The sequence below is a fragment of the Pseudochaenichthys georgianus genome, chromosome 16, assembly GCF_902827115.2.
Source record: "Pseudochaenichthys georgianus chromosome 16, fPseGeo1.2, whole genome shotgun sequence".
NCBI classification, from domain to species: Eukaryota; Metazoa; Chordata; class Actinopteri; order Perciformes; family Channichthyidae; genus Pseudochaenichthys; species Pseudochaenichthys georgianus.
In genome coordinates, this window is record NC_047518.2 from 26346591 (window position 1) to 26363417 (window position 16827).

At 40.3% G+C, this 16827-nt stretch overlaps 3 protein-coding genes across 7 annotated transcripts in view; all 3 read right to left on the bottom strand.

The window, feature by feature from the left end:
* Positions 1-51: 51 nt before the first annotated feature.
* Positions 52-4173, bottom strand: grinab (glutamate receptor, ionotropic, N-methyl D-aspartate-associated protein 1b (glutamate binding)). The gene is made up of 7 exons (XM_034102609.1): positions 4031-4173; positions 2692-3459; positions 2497-2600; positions 1864-2064; positions 1411-1539; positions 1181-1324; positions 52-849 (listed from the first exon to the last, which is right to left on the bottom strand). The coding sequence occupies exons 2-7, from the start codon at positions 3428-3430 to the stop codon at positions 697-699; spliced, it is 1470 nt and encodes a 489-aa protein (XP_033958500.1). The 5' UTR covers positions 3431-3459; positions 4031-4173; the 3' UTR covers positions 52-696.
* Positions 4174-6134: 1961 nt separating this feature from the next.
* Positions 6135-11366, bottom strand: rbm24b (RNA binding motif protein 24b). 2 transcript variants are annotated; one of them, XM_034103288.2, is made up of 4 exons: positions 11027-11366; positions 10539-10710; positions 10299-10353; positions 6135-7685 (listed from the first exon to the last, which is right to left on the bottom strand). In XM_034103288.2, the coding sequence occupies exons 1-4, from the start codon at positions 11195-11197 to the stop codon at positions 7328-7330; spliced, it is 756 nt and encodes a 251-aa protein (XP_033959179.1). In that variant the 5' UTR covers positions 11198-11366; the 3' UTR covers positions 6135-7327. The 2 variants fall into 2 exon arrangements, with proteins under 2 accessions (XP_033959179.1, XP_033959180.1); XM_034103289.2 differs by having other exon boundaries at positions 10587-10710; positions 11027-11365.
* Positions 11367-12774: 1408 nt separating this feature from the next.
* Positions 12775-16827, bottom strand: part of kif13a (kinesin family member 13A) — a 37688-nt gene continuing 33635 nt past the window's right edge. For 2 of the 4 annotated variants that reach the window (XM_034102313.1, XM_034102312.1), the window contains 3 exons: positions 16590-16721; positions 15058-16153; positions 12775-14451 (listed from right to left, as the gene is read on the bottom strand). In XM_034102313.1, coding sequence (XP_033958204.1) covers positions 14318-14451; positions 15058-16153; positions 16590-16721 — 1362 coding nt within the window. In that variant the 3' untranslated portion in view covers positions 12775-14317. The remainder of the gene's footprint in view (positions 14452-15057; positions 16154-16589; positions 16722-16827) is intronic. The other 2 variants (XM_034102315.2, XM_034102314.2) reach the window with 2 other exon arrangements.

A 16827-nucleotide genomic window follows, 5' to 3' on the forward strand; every position in this document is an offset into this window, starting at 1 on the left:
TCTGATAAAATTCTGCCAGGATTCTTTCATACCATAACACAACAACGGAGATCAGGTTTATAAAATAACTTTATACATAGCATTGCAGGTCATTCTGTATCTTAGTTTCACAAAGACCCAGGGTCTGATGACTTACATTATCTAGATATGTAATCTTCAGCAGCTTTTACTCAGTTGCCATGGTGATGCATATATTGACATGCAAGTTAAGCAACTGGTATGTTTTCATACACTCCCTTTTTTTATAGCTTTTTTTAAGCTGCTGGCTTATAGGTTACACAGGTACATTTAACCCTGGAAAAGTTTATTCAACAAATAATCACAACTCAAAATCCACTTCACTATCTTTTTCCAAAGTTTTAACCACATAACAAGATCTTTATTAAACTACTTCTGCTGCTGCTGTGTGACGTCTAGAGCCAAATATTTATACCGTTGATTTTATATGTCATAATAAAGTTTTGTACAACACACTCAATAGCTCATAAAGTGTTAATGAACCTCCAAACTACAGCAAAGACAATCTATATATTAAAAAATAAAAAAAACATTTACATTGGGTGAAGCAAAACATTTTCAAACTATGTGATCAAAGTACACTGCAAGACAAAATTAAAATCAGGATATAGGTAAAGCACTGCTAGACACAAACTCAAAGCGATTTTCAGCAGAATTTTAAACTGTTGTTGGTCCAGCTCAGCTTCCCCTTGCTCTTCCAATGATAGCAAGAATATACAGGAAGATGTTGATGATGTCCATGTACAGGTTGAGAGCAGCAAAGATATATTCCTCTGGACTCAGGGACAATTCCTTGTTGCCCAGCAGCAGCTGTGTGTCCACCGCCAGGAACTGTAACATAGAATATATTCACAATGGGTTTACTACACATTTTGTGTCATGTTAATAAGCAGTATTTTAAATATCTACTTGTGTGAGTGTTTGATCACCAAAATCAGGTTCTCATAAATGTTTGAGACATTGCTAGCCATTTTTAGACCGTTTAGTTAGAACAAGAATACTAAATGCTACCAAATGGTGTAAATAGGCATAAAACACTCAAGATTCTTTGTCAAAACGTGTTATGAACATCAGATCCTTTGCCTTTAATCTAAACTAAAGCAACACTATTAAGTTTATTTAAAAAAAAAAAAAGGAGAAATAGTACAAAAATAGGACTTACACAGGTGAAGAGCAAAGCTCCCAGTCCAGCATATACAATGTGCAAAATCCTGTCACGAATGAAGATGCAGAGGATGCCGAAGATCAACAGGACAATTAAGCAGACGAAAAGCACCCCGTAACAGGAAGTGAAATCGTACTTGGTCTGTGGGAAGAGGCCATGAGACATTAGGGTTACATCACACATTAAGGTTGTTACAAATCGCATGCCTACAAAGTGCATGGACTGACCTGCATGGAGAAGATGACCACAGTGAAGCACACAACGGCTGTGATGCCCACTGCCATGACGACTGTATCGGTGTCATGGAAGCTTGCGATCATTCCCACCATGTAGGACATGCTGAGAGTCAGGACAGACTGGAGGCAAGAAACAGAAACACATCAGAAAGTTTCAGGGCACTAATAGGAAGTTGCAAATCATTTTGTGGTTACTAAACAGTGATTTTGAAAGCTCTCTTAATGTAACATGTCTAATATGTTAGGAATAGGAAAGTCTGATATCCTAAATGTATGCTGAGCTCTTCATTAATACAAAATGTTTGTCTCGTTTTTTTACTATAACACATAAAAAATGCTTTGACGTTGTTTAAAACATTTAATTTAAGAAAGCACAGTAGAAAAAGGTTTTTCCAAGACAAGTTGTATGATTCAATTGTCAAGATAAAATCTGAGCAGGCTTACTAATGCAACCAGGTTCCAAGGATGTCTTCGGCGAACGCTTCCACAGCAGCTGATCACACACAGCGACACAAAGAATATGACGTAGGACACAAGGTAGGTCCAGGTGTTCACCATGACAAAAACCTTGACTTCCTTCACAAAAGTGAAAACAGCCACAAAGGCGAACGTCACCATCAGCTGAGCAGTCAACACCAAGAACACCTGAAGAGAAGAGTGGATTATTAGACAGCAGACACAGATCCTATTTCTTACAAAGGTTGTCTATTGTTTTTTTGAAGATGGATCTCATGTTGTATCAAAGAACATGATTCAATTTCAATCTACAACAGAGTTTATGTTTTAGGTTGTGTTTGTGAGTCAGCAAGATATGTGAAATGTTGTGGAAAGTATGGCAAGACAGCAGGAAATATGTATTTTATATTATTTTAACATTAAACGATTGTGCTTTACTTTACATAGAAGCATCTAGTGTTTGTTTATCGAAAAATGCATTTTTTATGTAAATCCATATGATGCAGCTTCAAGACATGCTGGCTGTTGTTGACAAATCAAATGACAATAAAAAGGCACTTCAATGCAGGCTTCAAAATCCAAAAATTCTTTAACCTGTTTTTGACCACAAGATCTGCTTACCTTTCGAATGAAGGCTCGTCTTATGCTCTTGTTATCTAATCCAAAATCAAATTCTTGATTCTCATGAAAGGGTGGTGGCTCTTCCTCGCTATGGTAAGCATTATCTGCATTGGCACCAAACAGAAACATGACATGTAACACAACGAATGTAACAACATCAATATAAAGAATGCACCAATGTTAAGACATACTAACCATTGAAGTTTCCATTAGACCCTGGGCCTGGAGGAGAATATGGTGAGGATTTGCCTCCATATCCTGGACCATCTTGGGGTTTCATTCCAAAAGCTCCAGGAACACCTGGCCCGAAAGCAGTCGGTGGGGGGAAAGGGAGACCACCGGGAGCAGGGAAACCACCAGGAGCAGGGAAACCATCAGCAGCAGGAACACCACCAGGAGCATTGAACCCACCAGGAGCAAGGAAACCACCAGGAGCATTGAAACCACCAGGAGCATTGAAACCACCAGGAGCATCGAAACCACCAGGAGCATTGAAACCACCAGGAGCATTGAACCCACCAGAAGCAAGGAAACCACCAGGAGCATTGAAACCACCAGGAGCATTGAAACCACCAGGAGCATTGAACCCACCAGGAGCATTGAAACCACCAGGAGCATTGAAACCACCAGGAGCATCAAACCCACCAGGAGCATTGAAACCACCAGGAGCATTGAACCCACCAGGAGCATTGAACCCACCAGGAGCATTGAACCCACCAGCAGCAGGAACACCACCAGAGCCGTGAAAATCACCAGGAGAAGGCCCGAGGAACCCAGTAGGAGCAGGGAAACCACCCCCATGGGCAGGGGCTCCGAACATGTTTTGGCCCGGCATATTCATGTCAAATCCAGCAGGGAACGCTGGCTGGCCGGGAAGTGAGGGCGGAGAAGGCATTCCCCCCACCGGAGCGTATGCAGTCTTCTCGCTGCTCATCTCTGGCTTGGATCGGGAGCACAGACCCGCTGGAGAAGCCAAATGAGAGGTTATCAGGGTGAAAGTAAATAACACCGTTTTAAATAATGACAGACCTTGACAGGCGCCCTGGGACGAACCCACGGTGATTCACTTCCGGTATATCATAATTAATAACAAGGATGCTACCGTGTCTGATGCTAACCGTCGATCGACCACTTCATAAAAAGAGAATAATGTAAACATAGTGTGATTGTTAACAACTAGTGTGAGGGTTAAACAAGGGTTGGGGCTCTGCTTTTATAACGTAATCAATTCCTTTTCGTTTTCAACAGACACTCGATTTCGTAAATGTCACGTTGCTAGGCCCTAAAATTCGTTTCGATGCAAGAAACGGCCATAGGCCTGCATGCAATATGCTATTCGAGTTACATATAACGTACATATATAAATAATATTCTGATTGGGAAAAAAACGACTCCACATCCTCTGTAAAACCGAACAACACAAGATGGCCATGTTTTGCACCAAACAATAACGTAAACTCATATGGTTGAACAACTGAAAGGCAACACAAATCAAAAAAAAATTGGACAGATTAAGTATTTCAAAACTACTCACAATGCCTGCGATCAAAGTGTCAATCCCAGTTGGGCTCCCCCAAAATTATTTGAGTGTTTTTCCGCAGGTTCTGCACCACTTTTTCGGTCACTGCCAGTAAACTGCTGTTACCTCTCCGCCCCCAGGATGCGGAATGTTGCGTTCAGGACAAATTAAATTGTTGGTAGAAATGACTTTATGTGACACCAGCAAGAACATCTTTCATTTATTCTGAAGAAAACTCACGCTTGTTTGACAGAGGTAGACGTTTGAAAAAGATTGTGCATTAAAGATATACCATGGTTTCAACTGTATTTAGTTAAATAAAGTAAACGGCTTTTTTTTTGCTGACGTTAGACAGCACTGTTTGCGTGGTTTTCAGGCAATTACGTATTATTTCGGCACTTACATCAGAGCTTGCAGTCGTATTTGGGGCTTTGCTATTGAAGCTTTTAGAAATCGGACGCTCAAATTACAAAAACTCCGATACTACCTGAATGCGGCATGAAACCATGTTCTCATTATACATCCATGTGTTCGACTCATTGAACGACTATCAAAATGGAAATGAGTCGATAACAGATTTAGTAAAGACGAAAGGGAATGGAAAATACCTTTGAAATACCTTTATCTGTAAACATTAGCAAAGAGTTCAGGCACTAGTAGGCTTTTAGGCCTACTGAATTAGTTTAATACAAATGTTGTGGTTATTTTACTTAGTATTACCAATTTATTTAACGTTATGGATGGATTACTGTGGCACTTTCGAGAGGATTATTTAGCATGTACTTTATTACAGTTTAGTTTTTTTTGTTGCAAATGAACATTATTTATACAAAAAATAGAAATGTAGATCTACTGTTGTTGGCTGCAACATAATGTAAACAATTTGACAATTAGACATAGGTCTCAGAAGTTTTGTTTCTTTCGGGATTTTTTCTACATTGTAGATTTATACTGAAGACATCAAAACTATAAAAGAACACATGGAATTATCTAGTAAACAAAAAAGTGTTAACAAATCCAGAATATGATTTATATTTTGCTGGCTACTGCAGAATGCTGTGGTAGCCATGCTGGTTAAGTGTGCCTTGAATTCTGAATAAATCACCATCAGTGTCACCAGAAAATGGGATGCTGATGGGAACTTGGGTCCCCCTCGCAGTGGTACTTTGGTCTAATCATAGTTTTGATGTCTTCAGTATGTACAAAATAGAACACAATTCAAATAAACAAAAACCATTGAATGAGAAGGGCCGTGTTAACCAGCAGGGGTCAGGAGGCAACTGTCTTGGTTGAATAACCAGAGAGGGCAACCAGGGAGACTTACAAAACAGTATTTATTATATCTGTCGAGTGTTGGCCCCTTCAGCTGCCTGCCTCCGTCAAACTCCAGGTCACATCACACGTTTTTTTACAGCTTTACAAACACATTAGTTGTTGTGACTGTCATGTAGGATTGTAAACAGGTGAACTCAACAGGGAATGGACTGTGCAATATGTGTCCCTTTCAGTTATTGGGGTCTGCTTAACTACAGAAAAGGTAATATTGCAGTGAAATAAAGAAATCAATACTTTTCATAATTTGTACAGAAATATTGAAAACATATCCCAGGGTATTTTGAGGTTTTGGATTTATTTGATGTGATGAGCGTGAGGAAATCTGGCAAACAGCTTCTGTCAATTAATAGCTGCATGTTGAAAGAGGGACTTCACCTACTTACTATTTTGGAGACATAGTAGGCTGGATTCATGTTACCAAAACATCTAAGTTGGTTTAATATGTAAACAGAGGCAAGTATCAAACTAAGCAGCAGTAGCAGTGTAGACTAATAGCATACAAATGTGTGATCCCTCATTAGTTAGTGACAGAGGTCTCCAGTGATGCATATTTGCCACTTGGGTTTCCATCTTGGAATAAGTGACAGAATTAGACTCTTTCTGCTGAGAGATGTTATTAAAAGTCAAACAGATGATATCAAAGTTAAATATTAGCTATATAGTTACAAAATAATACAGTTTTGACTTCATTTTAACTGAGCCCACCGTGTGACAGGATTTCATGAATCAAATTAAAAACTATGCCCAAAACAGACATTAAACAAAATGCAGAAGACTTAAAACATTAAAGGGAATTTTTCTTTTATTTCACATATGTTTGCATTATTTTTTAGTCATGCCTTACAAAAAAGCAAGGTGAAACTGTTGATGTCTTTGCATAAGTAAACATTCAATGTCAAACAACATCAAATGTAAACATTTAACAGTTCTCACACCTTATTCAAATTGGTCAAGTATAAAAGTGACATTAAAGAATTAAGAATCAATTTGAGAAAACATTGAATCTACAGAAAACAGAAAATGCGTTGGACTTATTGCTACCTTTCCGCTCCTCTTTTGTTCTTTAGACACAATGTATTGCTTTTAAGCCAAGTTTAAACATCCATCACATGCTCTTTAACACTATGAGGAAGCACATGTGGAATTGATCTAGGCTTTATACTTAAACACAAGATAAAGGGTTTATTATTGTAAGGCTCCATAATAAATACATAAATAGCATAATTTAAAAAAGGCACATTATTAAACATTTTGTCAAAATGAAAAATTCACATTCAAGTGTTTCTTCCCTTTTGCAAAATGTACTGGAGGTGCAATTTAAAAAGGAAGAAAAGTGAGTGCCTTCAGCTGTCACTTCAGTATATTGTCTTATGAACATCAAAAAAATACATTTATAGGGAACTAGTAGACAGTATCTAATCTATCTCACGCCAAACAGTTATAAAAAAAGACGACAATCTTAACCTCTATATCAATGTTTGCAGAGCTTTTTCCAAACAAAATACATGTCCAAAACTTTGAAATACTGAAAACTGCATAATGACATACTATTTTCATATGTATGCAAGTGTTTTGGTTGGGTTAGTGTTTTGGTTTTCAAAGAAGTGGGGAAAAAACCTGGTCATAAGACGTGAATGCACTTGGAACTTTTATACAAATTCCACTGCATTATATATATATACAATTCAGCGATGGATGACATGAGGTCCAGGTAGTTTACTTCAATCAACATTAAATACTTTCCTGCTGAATAAATATTAAATATTTATATTCAATAGTGCCAAAATTATGATCTCACTTGAATAAAAAATATGGTTAATCTTCCTTTCGCTCCACATTTTTGGTGATTTCTTTAGGCTCTTTGGTTTAAGGACTGCCAAGTTAAAAACCTGGGTGTGACAACCATCATAACAGTGCCTTCATCATGGGATGATTTGACCTCCCCTTCTTTCCTGCTTAAAGGTAGTTTTCATGGTTTTACTGCATGCGATCTGTCTGGAGCTGCTGAGGTTGGTACTGGCTGAAAGCGGCAGCAGCGGCGGCAGCTCCCGGGGTGGCAGCAGCGGAGAGTGGCTGCTGGACAGCGTATCCGTACCCTGCTGCAGTCATGTAGCTTGTTGGTGCTGGTGAGGCAGCGTAAGGATACTGCTCATAGGCAGCAGCAGCTGCAGCAGCGGTGGCAGCCGCAGAGTACTGGGCATACGCTGCTCCAGTATAGTCAAGGTATGGGGAAGTGGCAGCAGCAGCTGTTGCTGTAGCAGCAGAAGATTGTACATGAGGGATCATCATGCTGGGCTGGACAAAGGCCTGAGGGTAGACATAGTGTGCAGGGACACTGTAGGAAAAAAAGACACACAGGGTTAAAGTAGAGCCACAGCCAGTCATCTTTCCAACGCTGAAACTAAATTCTTGAAAATGTCAAAGCAGGTGCCTCAAAAAAAATCAATCCAGTCTTCAGAACACAGCAAATCCATTCATTAACAATGAAACCCCTACCTAGAAATGGAAAGTTAAAGAAGCAGCAACACCACAAAGAAACACAAGCGCAGCTTTTAATTTAGAAAGGCACCTGAATCTGAAACACAGTAAGGCATTTAAAGAAGGCAGCCCAGCTCGGCACCCAATGTTTCACTGAAAACAGAATTTAAAACAAAATGCGAGCTCATCTCACAACACCAAAACATATCAGGAAGAGAAGTGGACATTGTTCTGTCCACATAAGGACACACCAACACCACACATACAGGCATGCCCACACATGTTAATAGGTCCTAAAACACAAAAAAATAGGGCAAGGATTGGATTTCTTAAAAGTACAATAAATCGCAAGGTAGTTATTGAAATAACCATACAGTATGGTATCTTAACCCGTGGGTGTTTTGGTTTTAACTGGATCGGCAGAGAAATTCATTTTAATATTTTAAAAGAGAAAATAGTTGAGGAATAGATACATAGTGTTTCCATTGGAAGATAGATGTTCTGTATATAGACCAGAGTATAAATGGATAAATACAAGCCTGGGTATCTGAGTCAATTTGGTCCCACTTTTAACTGTGTGTTAAAGTCACCCTCAGAAAATATATTGAGTAGCAGGTGTGAAATTGTTATATCTCGCCATAGACAAGTGTCCCCTCCCCCTCTTACAGACATACACCCCCACACAAACGCCGACTTGACTGACAAGGGAGGCTGGAAGCATGCTATTTTTGCTCCCCTTGTCATCTCCAAAGGACAAGCTGATCTTCTCCTTCAGTAACACATGGCAGGGCATTCGCCAACTGCAATGGCCGCTTGTGCCGCTCTACTACCCCAGTGGTTTTTGTAAATGTACATTTTTATTATCAGACTGGAGGTGTCCTGGCAAACAGTAGCTAACGTTTTTGTATCTGTACTAGTACAGTTAAAGAAAATGTACGAATCCTTTGTTTTAAATGTCACAAATGTAAATTACATGTATAATTTACAATTGGGAACCAACTTACTTGTACCTTTTTTGTGATATGACCTTGTCTTAAAAACAATTTTAGAGCTAAAAGGGCACAGCTGACTTAAGCCATCTCGAATGGAAGAAAAGGGGGGAACATTTTGTGGTCCTGCCTGCCGAGAGCTAAATAAAGGTGCTTTGTAAATCACCAGGACACATGGGTAATCCCCAGCACATAACCAAAAGGCTATGGGCACATGGCTCGGCCCACCTGTTGTCCACAGCCGAGTGGCCCTGTCTGTGCCATACATTATTAACAGCGCTGCTGAGTGACTCCCATTTTCCATCTGAATTTGAGAGGCTGTGGAGATCACTGTAGCCAACAGCTGCTGCCTCAGAGACCAAGTAAGATCTCTGTCTACAACCTATAGTGCAGTAAACATGTATATATATATATATATATATAGTTTCATATAGGCAGTGATCTAGCTTTTGTTTAAAGCCTTTATATTTTCAGTCAACTTAATTGAAGCTTTTGCTGTTAAAGGCAGTTAAATATCCACATCTTTAATGTGGTGATAACACTATTTGTGTTTGATTTCCCCTGAACATTTTAAATTGAAATATAAAAATACAAAAGAATGTGAGTATGTTGAGTATTGTGTACCTGTAGATGTAAGCTACAAGTGAAAAGCAAGGGGTTAATACAAAAAAAACACAGCATCATGGGTAAGAAAACAGAAAAAAAACTCCTGCATGCAAGCCAGTGTGTTTTGTTGTGGGGAATCAATTTTGAAATTAACTGGGTGATCAACAGCCCCCATTTGACAACAAAACACGATCATCTTAATGTTAACGAGAAACTGGGGAAAACAATAAACCGCAGGCTAAAGCACAAATCAATTATTAAAAAAGGTAGAAGAATCAACACCCCGTTGCAGAGTTACAACTCCCTATCAAAACTCACAGTGTGCACAAAAACCTCCTATACCCCCCCGCCTCCCCCACTGCAAATAGAAATAAGCACACAGTTAAGCTGAACACCACATCATACTGAAAACAAGGCACACACCAATCTATTTACTATGGAAAACCGGGAGAAAAAACAGAAGACTTCCATGCATCTAGTCACCATTTCTGTTCGTTTGTGTATGTCAGAGTTTACAGGTAACACTTTAGTGCTCTGCCCAATGCAGACTCAGCTATTCCTCAAATCATCATGTGCCTTCATCAGCTATTTTAACCGTTACCGACCCTGTCAGATCAGAAAGAGATAGACAACGTGAAGTCAAGTCCTGCAGTGGCTTTAGTGAAAAATGTTCACTTCCTTCACAGTCAACGCCAAGCAGGAGAGCACACATCCACACTCACATGTCCTCATTGTGGAGGCAATGATAAATGACACTTTTACAACAATAAAAACACATTATACAAGACCATACAAGATTATTATTATTTTTTTTTTTAAATGGAACAACACACATCTTGTGAAAAAAAAAGAGTAATTTCTGCAGCTTCACATACCCGTAAGGCCTTTGGATGAATGCTGGATGGATCTGAGGCATACCAAATGCAAATCCTAGAATAAAAACAGACACTTTAGTTTATTCTGCTGACACTTTTGTAATGTAGTGGAGGTGATATTGTAGTGTGTTATCTTTTAAAAAAAATTCAAGATAAAAAAACAACCAAGTATGGAGCAGTCTACAAAGTTCCTGTATGTGAGTGTGTAAAGATATTTGGGCTGCTGTCTTTGTATGCCACCTTGATCGTCTTGAAGTTGGGAAATAAAGCTGTAGTCCAGTCCCTCACCTGGCTGTATGACCCTGGGCTTGGCCCCCAGGTAGGCCAGGTTCACATTAGCCTTCCTGCCATCAATTATGGGGTTGGGATCCTTGCAGGCTCGGTCAGCAGAGGTCCGGTCTGCCATGGTCACCTGAATTAACACATTTTCCATTGATATCATGGACATGTAGGATCACTCAACAGTTTGGTCACGGTGACTAAAAAGTAGCCACCAATTAGGGCTCATTTGTTGTTAAGGTACATTTTTTAAGTAGTCAGCTAAATTTGACAACAATGTGACTTATCTGATAGAGTAAGAGTAAAAAATGCCCTATTTCTAACCTGACTGTCACACAGAACAGGAAACAGTCTTTGAGGTCCCGATACTGAATCAATTGACCGACAGTGCACGTGTGCGAGAACTTTAAGACATGGCAACTCAGAAGAAGCGACAGGTTGTTACTTACAAATCCATAACCTCTGGATTTCCCCGTCTGTCGATCTGTGATGACCACAGCTTCCTCGATGTCTCCAAACACCTCGAAATACTTCCTTAGACTTGTATCCGTTGTGTGATAAGGAAGACCTCCCACAAAGATCTTTGTGTAAGTGGTGTCTTTCTGAGCCGAATGCATCATTTTAAGATGTGTGTGTGTAAGCGTTTAGCTAGAAGTTGTAAGGTAAAGTAAAGAGCAGCGTTCAGATCGGTAGAGGGAAAGAGTCTGAAGCCCCCCCGGTGAAGTGACGGCGGGTCTGGAGAGGAGAGGACACCTGTTAGTTTGCTGCGGGAGGTTTCCCAGTTGTCAGTGTGTGACACAGATACTTAACTCCACCCCCAGCCAGACCACCAGCCTGAGCTCTGCCTGCCTACTGGTCCACAGCTGCTAAAACAGTGGCAAGGACACACTGTGCCAAATAGGTTAAGACAAATCACCCTAATTCTCCTAATAAACTTGGTCCTAATCACAGAGAAAAATATGTAATAAGTCAAGTTTGTGAATGACTTTTAAACTAAAACCATGTCTACTTTAGAAAAGCTATTACATTCAAGTGTTACATCTCTTTCAGGACTGAATCTGTCCCCTTGAAAGGGTTGACAATGTGCTACAAAGTTTTTACCCCAACTTTTGATTATAGTTCTACTCATTCTTATGTTTTGATCTGAAATGGAAAAAATATAGAATAAACATAGTGTACAAAATACTGAAACAGGCCTTTTAAATATTAATGTCATTATTAGTTCAATAAAGTCTACAAACATAACTAACACCTGGTTAATAAAGCCATCAAATGCCCCAAAAACACCAATGACCTCAGTGTCCTCAACAAGCCCACATCTTTACAAGTATCATACTAGTCCAATAGACTACTGTGTGAAGTATAATATTTCTTTAGTCTTTTTTCCCCCCTTTAAACTGTTTAAATTCAAGATTTATTAACAAACCAGCCAAAGTAAACCCCTAGCTCCGTATTTATAAATAAATGACAAATTCACAGCAGTATCTGTAGCCTAGATGTTGCTATGGATCAAGTTGTCACCACCAAACACACATGAATTATCATTTTTGTAATGTAGCATGTTTTGAAAAAGAAATCATCAGTTGACCCCATGGGGGCGCTAGATTTAAATGTACTCAAATTTGGCACCACAGGCCTAATTCTGAGACAGCCGGGGAGCAGTCTCTGATTCTCCCCACATATGCTTAGTTGCATAATTTAGTTGACAACATGTTTACCAGTCATACATCTGCCAGTGACATCAAGTATAATGTCCCCACATTGAGAAGCTAGAAGTGGAACGAACATTAGTGTTGATATCTCATCCAAGAGATGAAGTTAAGAATCACCCCCTCCTGTGGTGTTAATATTGTGTTATTTTAACAGATTGTATTTTACAAGAAAATATACCATGCAATGGGGTGTGTTGCTTTGCCAGAATGTAGGATCATTTTGGCTACATAATGCAACATATTAGTTTTTTGAGAAGGTACAATTAAATAAACAACTTTCAGTGAAAGATACATTCATAACAGATATATTCATTTTTTCTGAAAACTTTAAATATGGACTTATTATTATTAAAGTCCCATGAGGGCATAGTGTATTTTTTATGGATTCTCTTAAGCTGCACTATCACACCAAACTTATCTAAAATAAGAACCTCTGAGCAAGAAAAGTAGATTTAAAATTATTGCATTTAGATTTAGACTGAGTATACATGTATTGGAAACACGTTTGTCAGTGAGACAGAAAAAACAAAAAAATAGTGAAACATGCAAACATTGGACCAAATGAAGAGTCAACACAGTAAATTGATTGCAAATGTTCTATTCTAGAACATTTTGTACCAATTAAAACAGTTTGCGATACATTATAAATACAATTCTGTACATTATAATAGTGTAAATACTATGTTCAAATACATTTCTATTTACAACTCCTTGCGGGGGAGAGCAGCTTTGTTCTCTTCTTTAAAGTAAGGTCTTGGGTTTGTTTCATTTACTTGACATTACAGCTTGGATATATAAACAATTTCTAGTCAGTTCCACAGTCCACCAATTCCATAAAAATAAGGTCAGCTCTTCTTTTATGACTAAACTATTTTTAACTGTCCATTACCCATACATCCAATCCTCCATGTGAAATAAAAGCATTATTTAGTACCTTTCTACATGTGGTGTTATATAACAGTCAGTTAACATATAAAATGCAGATAGGCAATCAGTTGAAAAGGTCTTCAGTCAGTCAGCGAGGCTGGGTGGCATTTTGAATGCCTCTGGGCATTTTAGGATATACATACACAGGTTTCGGGTCCATACGGATAGTTTGTTTAAAACTCAGTGAACGTGTAACAGAGTGTATTGAGCAGTCTGGGGTTTATGTGCCTGCCTTTATGGAAACAGGGCATTAAGGCATCAGTACATCCAGGCCTTGGCTCCCCGGATTAAAGTGATCACACAGGGTTTTTTCTCACTTCGGATAGAAAATACCTCATCAGTCCGATATGGAAGACAGTCAGCAAACTCTCCAAGAATCCTTTCCAGTGCAAGCTTTCAAACAGCATCAGTCCCATGCTGGATGGGGATTATTTCCACCACAGTGTTAACAGTACTTCAACAGGATCATTCAACATGATAACTGCAGTCAGTTTTAGCAGATTCGTCCTCTGTTCAGGGCATGTGGCATTACTCTAGACTAGAGATATGGCACTAAGCTTAACTTGGACACATATCATTTTATAGTGTTTGCCTCCACATACACACGTTAACAAAACAAAAAAACATGTGACTTATAACAGCAGATATGGAACCGTAGTTCTTTGGTTACCCCTGACAGATCATATTAATGTAAATATCAATGTTTAACCAGTAGTACATTCTTTATCCTTATAACCCACATAACTCCAATATGAGCATCAGAGAGGATGCATTGTCTGTCTTACAAAAATATCATATATAATGTTTAGAAAACAACGTAAGAAAATGCATGTGGGTAATAGTTCCACATGGACTCACGGTTAAAGGTTGTTTACTATCAAAAAATATCCATTTATGGAAAACTCATATATGTGCATAGTGAATTTTCAGTGAACAGTATTCTGGATATACCTTCATTAAATGCACAGGTCAGATATGCTTTAGGAAAGCATACACATCCACAGATTACATCTCCATCACAAGAAGAGGAGTCAGGCACGGGATATGAAGACCACCCTCGGGTCCATGCCTTTCCTCAGAGAGATGGTCCTTCTTTGGGTCCTATCTGATCAGAGTCTGGGGCTCTGTGTCCATGGAGGGCGGCCCTCTGTTCAGACGAGATGGCTTCACAAACACACCGTGACCCAGGGGGCAGCGGAAGTACACCCTGCCCTGGACAGTCCCGTTGTGTTTACCTAAATGAGGATCAATAAACACAGATATGTAGCATTATTGTGGATCACCTGTACTTTCAAACCTTAATACTATGTAACATATGAACCTCTTATACACAAGGGTAACAGCTTTGAGGCTGATGATACCCATGAATACCCCGATTGGGATGCTAGGATATAGTAAAAAAAAAATATATATTTATAATATCATTATATAAATAATACAGTGGATAATAATTATACTTTTTTGCACAGTAATTTATGGGGAATGAAAATGTGATATTGTGGCAGTCCTAGCCCACAGCCGTTTAATTCCATGGCCTCAATGGGTTGAATGTGTAATTATTTTTATACTTGAGGGTTAAACAAGTCGGATAATATTTGGTCGATACATTATTTTGTTTTTAATTAAAACATAATATAGACAAATATGGGTTTTATGGGGATCACTAAAGTTATTTGCAAATTGATATGAACTGAATGGAATGTAAAAAGACTTCTTGGATGACGACATTATCTCTAAACTACCTCAATATCTCAAGCTAAAATGGCCTGATAATATGTATTTGTGGCGCTCTCCAAAAAAAAAGTAATGTTTTTTCTGGGCAACATTCTTAAAGGACTCACCCACTGCCATGTCAAGCTTCACACCAATCCAGATCCCCTTAGCAAACTCCACCCCTCCGACGTAGTGGACCGTTCCCTTTCTCTTCCCCACCCACACATATTCCCCCGGGGCCATCCAGTCAGGGAGCTGAGCTGCGGGGGTGCTCTCGTCCCCGCTGGAGTCCCCTGAGGGCTCTGCACTGCTGGGGTTGGGACTGGAACAGGGGCTCCCGTGGGGCAGGTCCCCCTGGGCCGGCTCCTCTATTGGAGGTTCTCCTCCTGCTCGCATAGCAGAGCACCGGGGTGTAGATAAAGGTGAGAGTGGGGAAGGTGACGCAGGAGTTGGAGCTTTGTCAGGGACAGATACTGGGGCGATGGCTACATTAACGTTGCCTGTATTATTTGGACATTTGCTTGTAGAAACTTCAGAAACTGATATATTACTGGAGACATCACAGGAGGGTTGACTGCCAGTGTCACATGTTTCTTTATCCACACCCTCCTGCTCCCATCCCTGTGTGAAATGTGCTAAATCACTGTCTCCAATACTGTCATCGGCCCCTTTAAAGTCACTGAACTCCTGGCTGCTACCGAGCACACAGTTCTGAGACAAAGGGAATGTTAGCCGCTTGTCTTTGCATTGAGGAATACTGACAGGCGAAGAGGCGGGATCCTGATCCCCACCTGTTGAGAGAGGACGCTGCTGGATGTCACTCCCTGCAGAAACACTTTTGGTTTGGGTACAGCCTCTTCCAGTAGGGCAGGCAGGAGGGTCTTGGGGGTCTCTGGAGGTGCCGCTGAGGTGGTCAGAGCTCTCACTGCCACTGAAAGGCATGTCGGACAGCGTAGCGTCGGAGGCACTGTGTGAGAAGTAGCCACTAGTGCAACTGCTGGCTGTGGGGCTTCGAGGCACCTCCCTCTCTCCACTCCCAGCTCCACACCGGCTTCCCTTCAACTCAGAGCGGAACGATAGAAACCCCTCCTGGTTCTCCAGAGTTGCATTGTAGATCTCAAAGTTTGCAAAGTCCTCCGGGATGTAAGGAGGGAAGCTGCTGTGGTCCTGAGGGCTCCGATCGAGATTCAGAGACATGTCCACATCCTCGTCCTCAGAGTCCTGCTGATCAAAACAAGAGCAGCAGAAGAAAAAAGACACATCCCACAGGACATGATATTAGCTGTAGCCTGTATGGAGCATATCCTATAAAAACACATTGTTTGAAGTGAAAGAAGACAATGAAAATTGGCGTACAATGTGATAATGGAACATGATTCTTATTTGATGATGTGGCGTTTTCTGTGTTTCCTAAACTTTGATATAACTTCTATTCTTCTTTACTTACTGTTGGAACTTGTTAACGTGTATCTGTTGCTGGGGAGCTCACATAATAAGTGTAACCCTCAGTGGAAATCTAAGTCTAAGTGAGATACTTACAGCAGTGTTGGTGTGTCATGTAATTGTATCTTAGCGTCTATGTGTGTGTGTTTGTGAGTAAAACTCCTACAGCAACCTTCAGAGCAGTGTGTCCTGGTGTCCTGGTGTCTGTAGCACTTACAGTGGGAGTGGGGGTGGTGGAGGTGGGGGTGGGGGTGGAAGGCGTGCAGTGGCCCTCGCTGCCTGCCCTGGGCCGGCGCCAGGGGCAGGGAGGGGGGAGCAGTGCAGGGCTGTCCACACATGAGCGCATGCTCTGCAGATGGGTCAAAACAACACTTCACACACACACACACACACACACACACAGCATGCATGGAGCTGGGCAGGCCAGTTACACAGTTAGTGCCATGCAGTTTGAT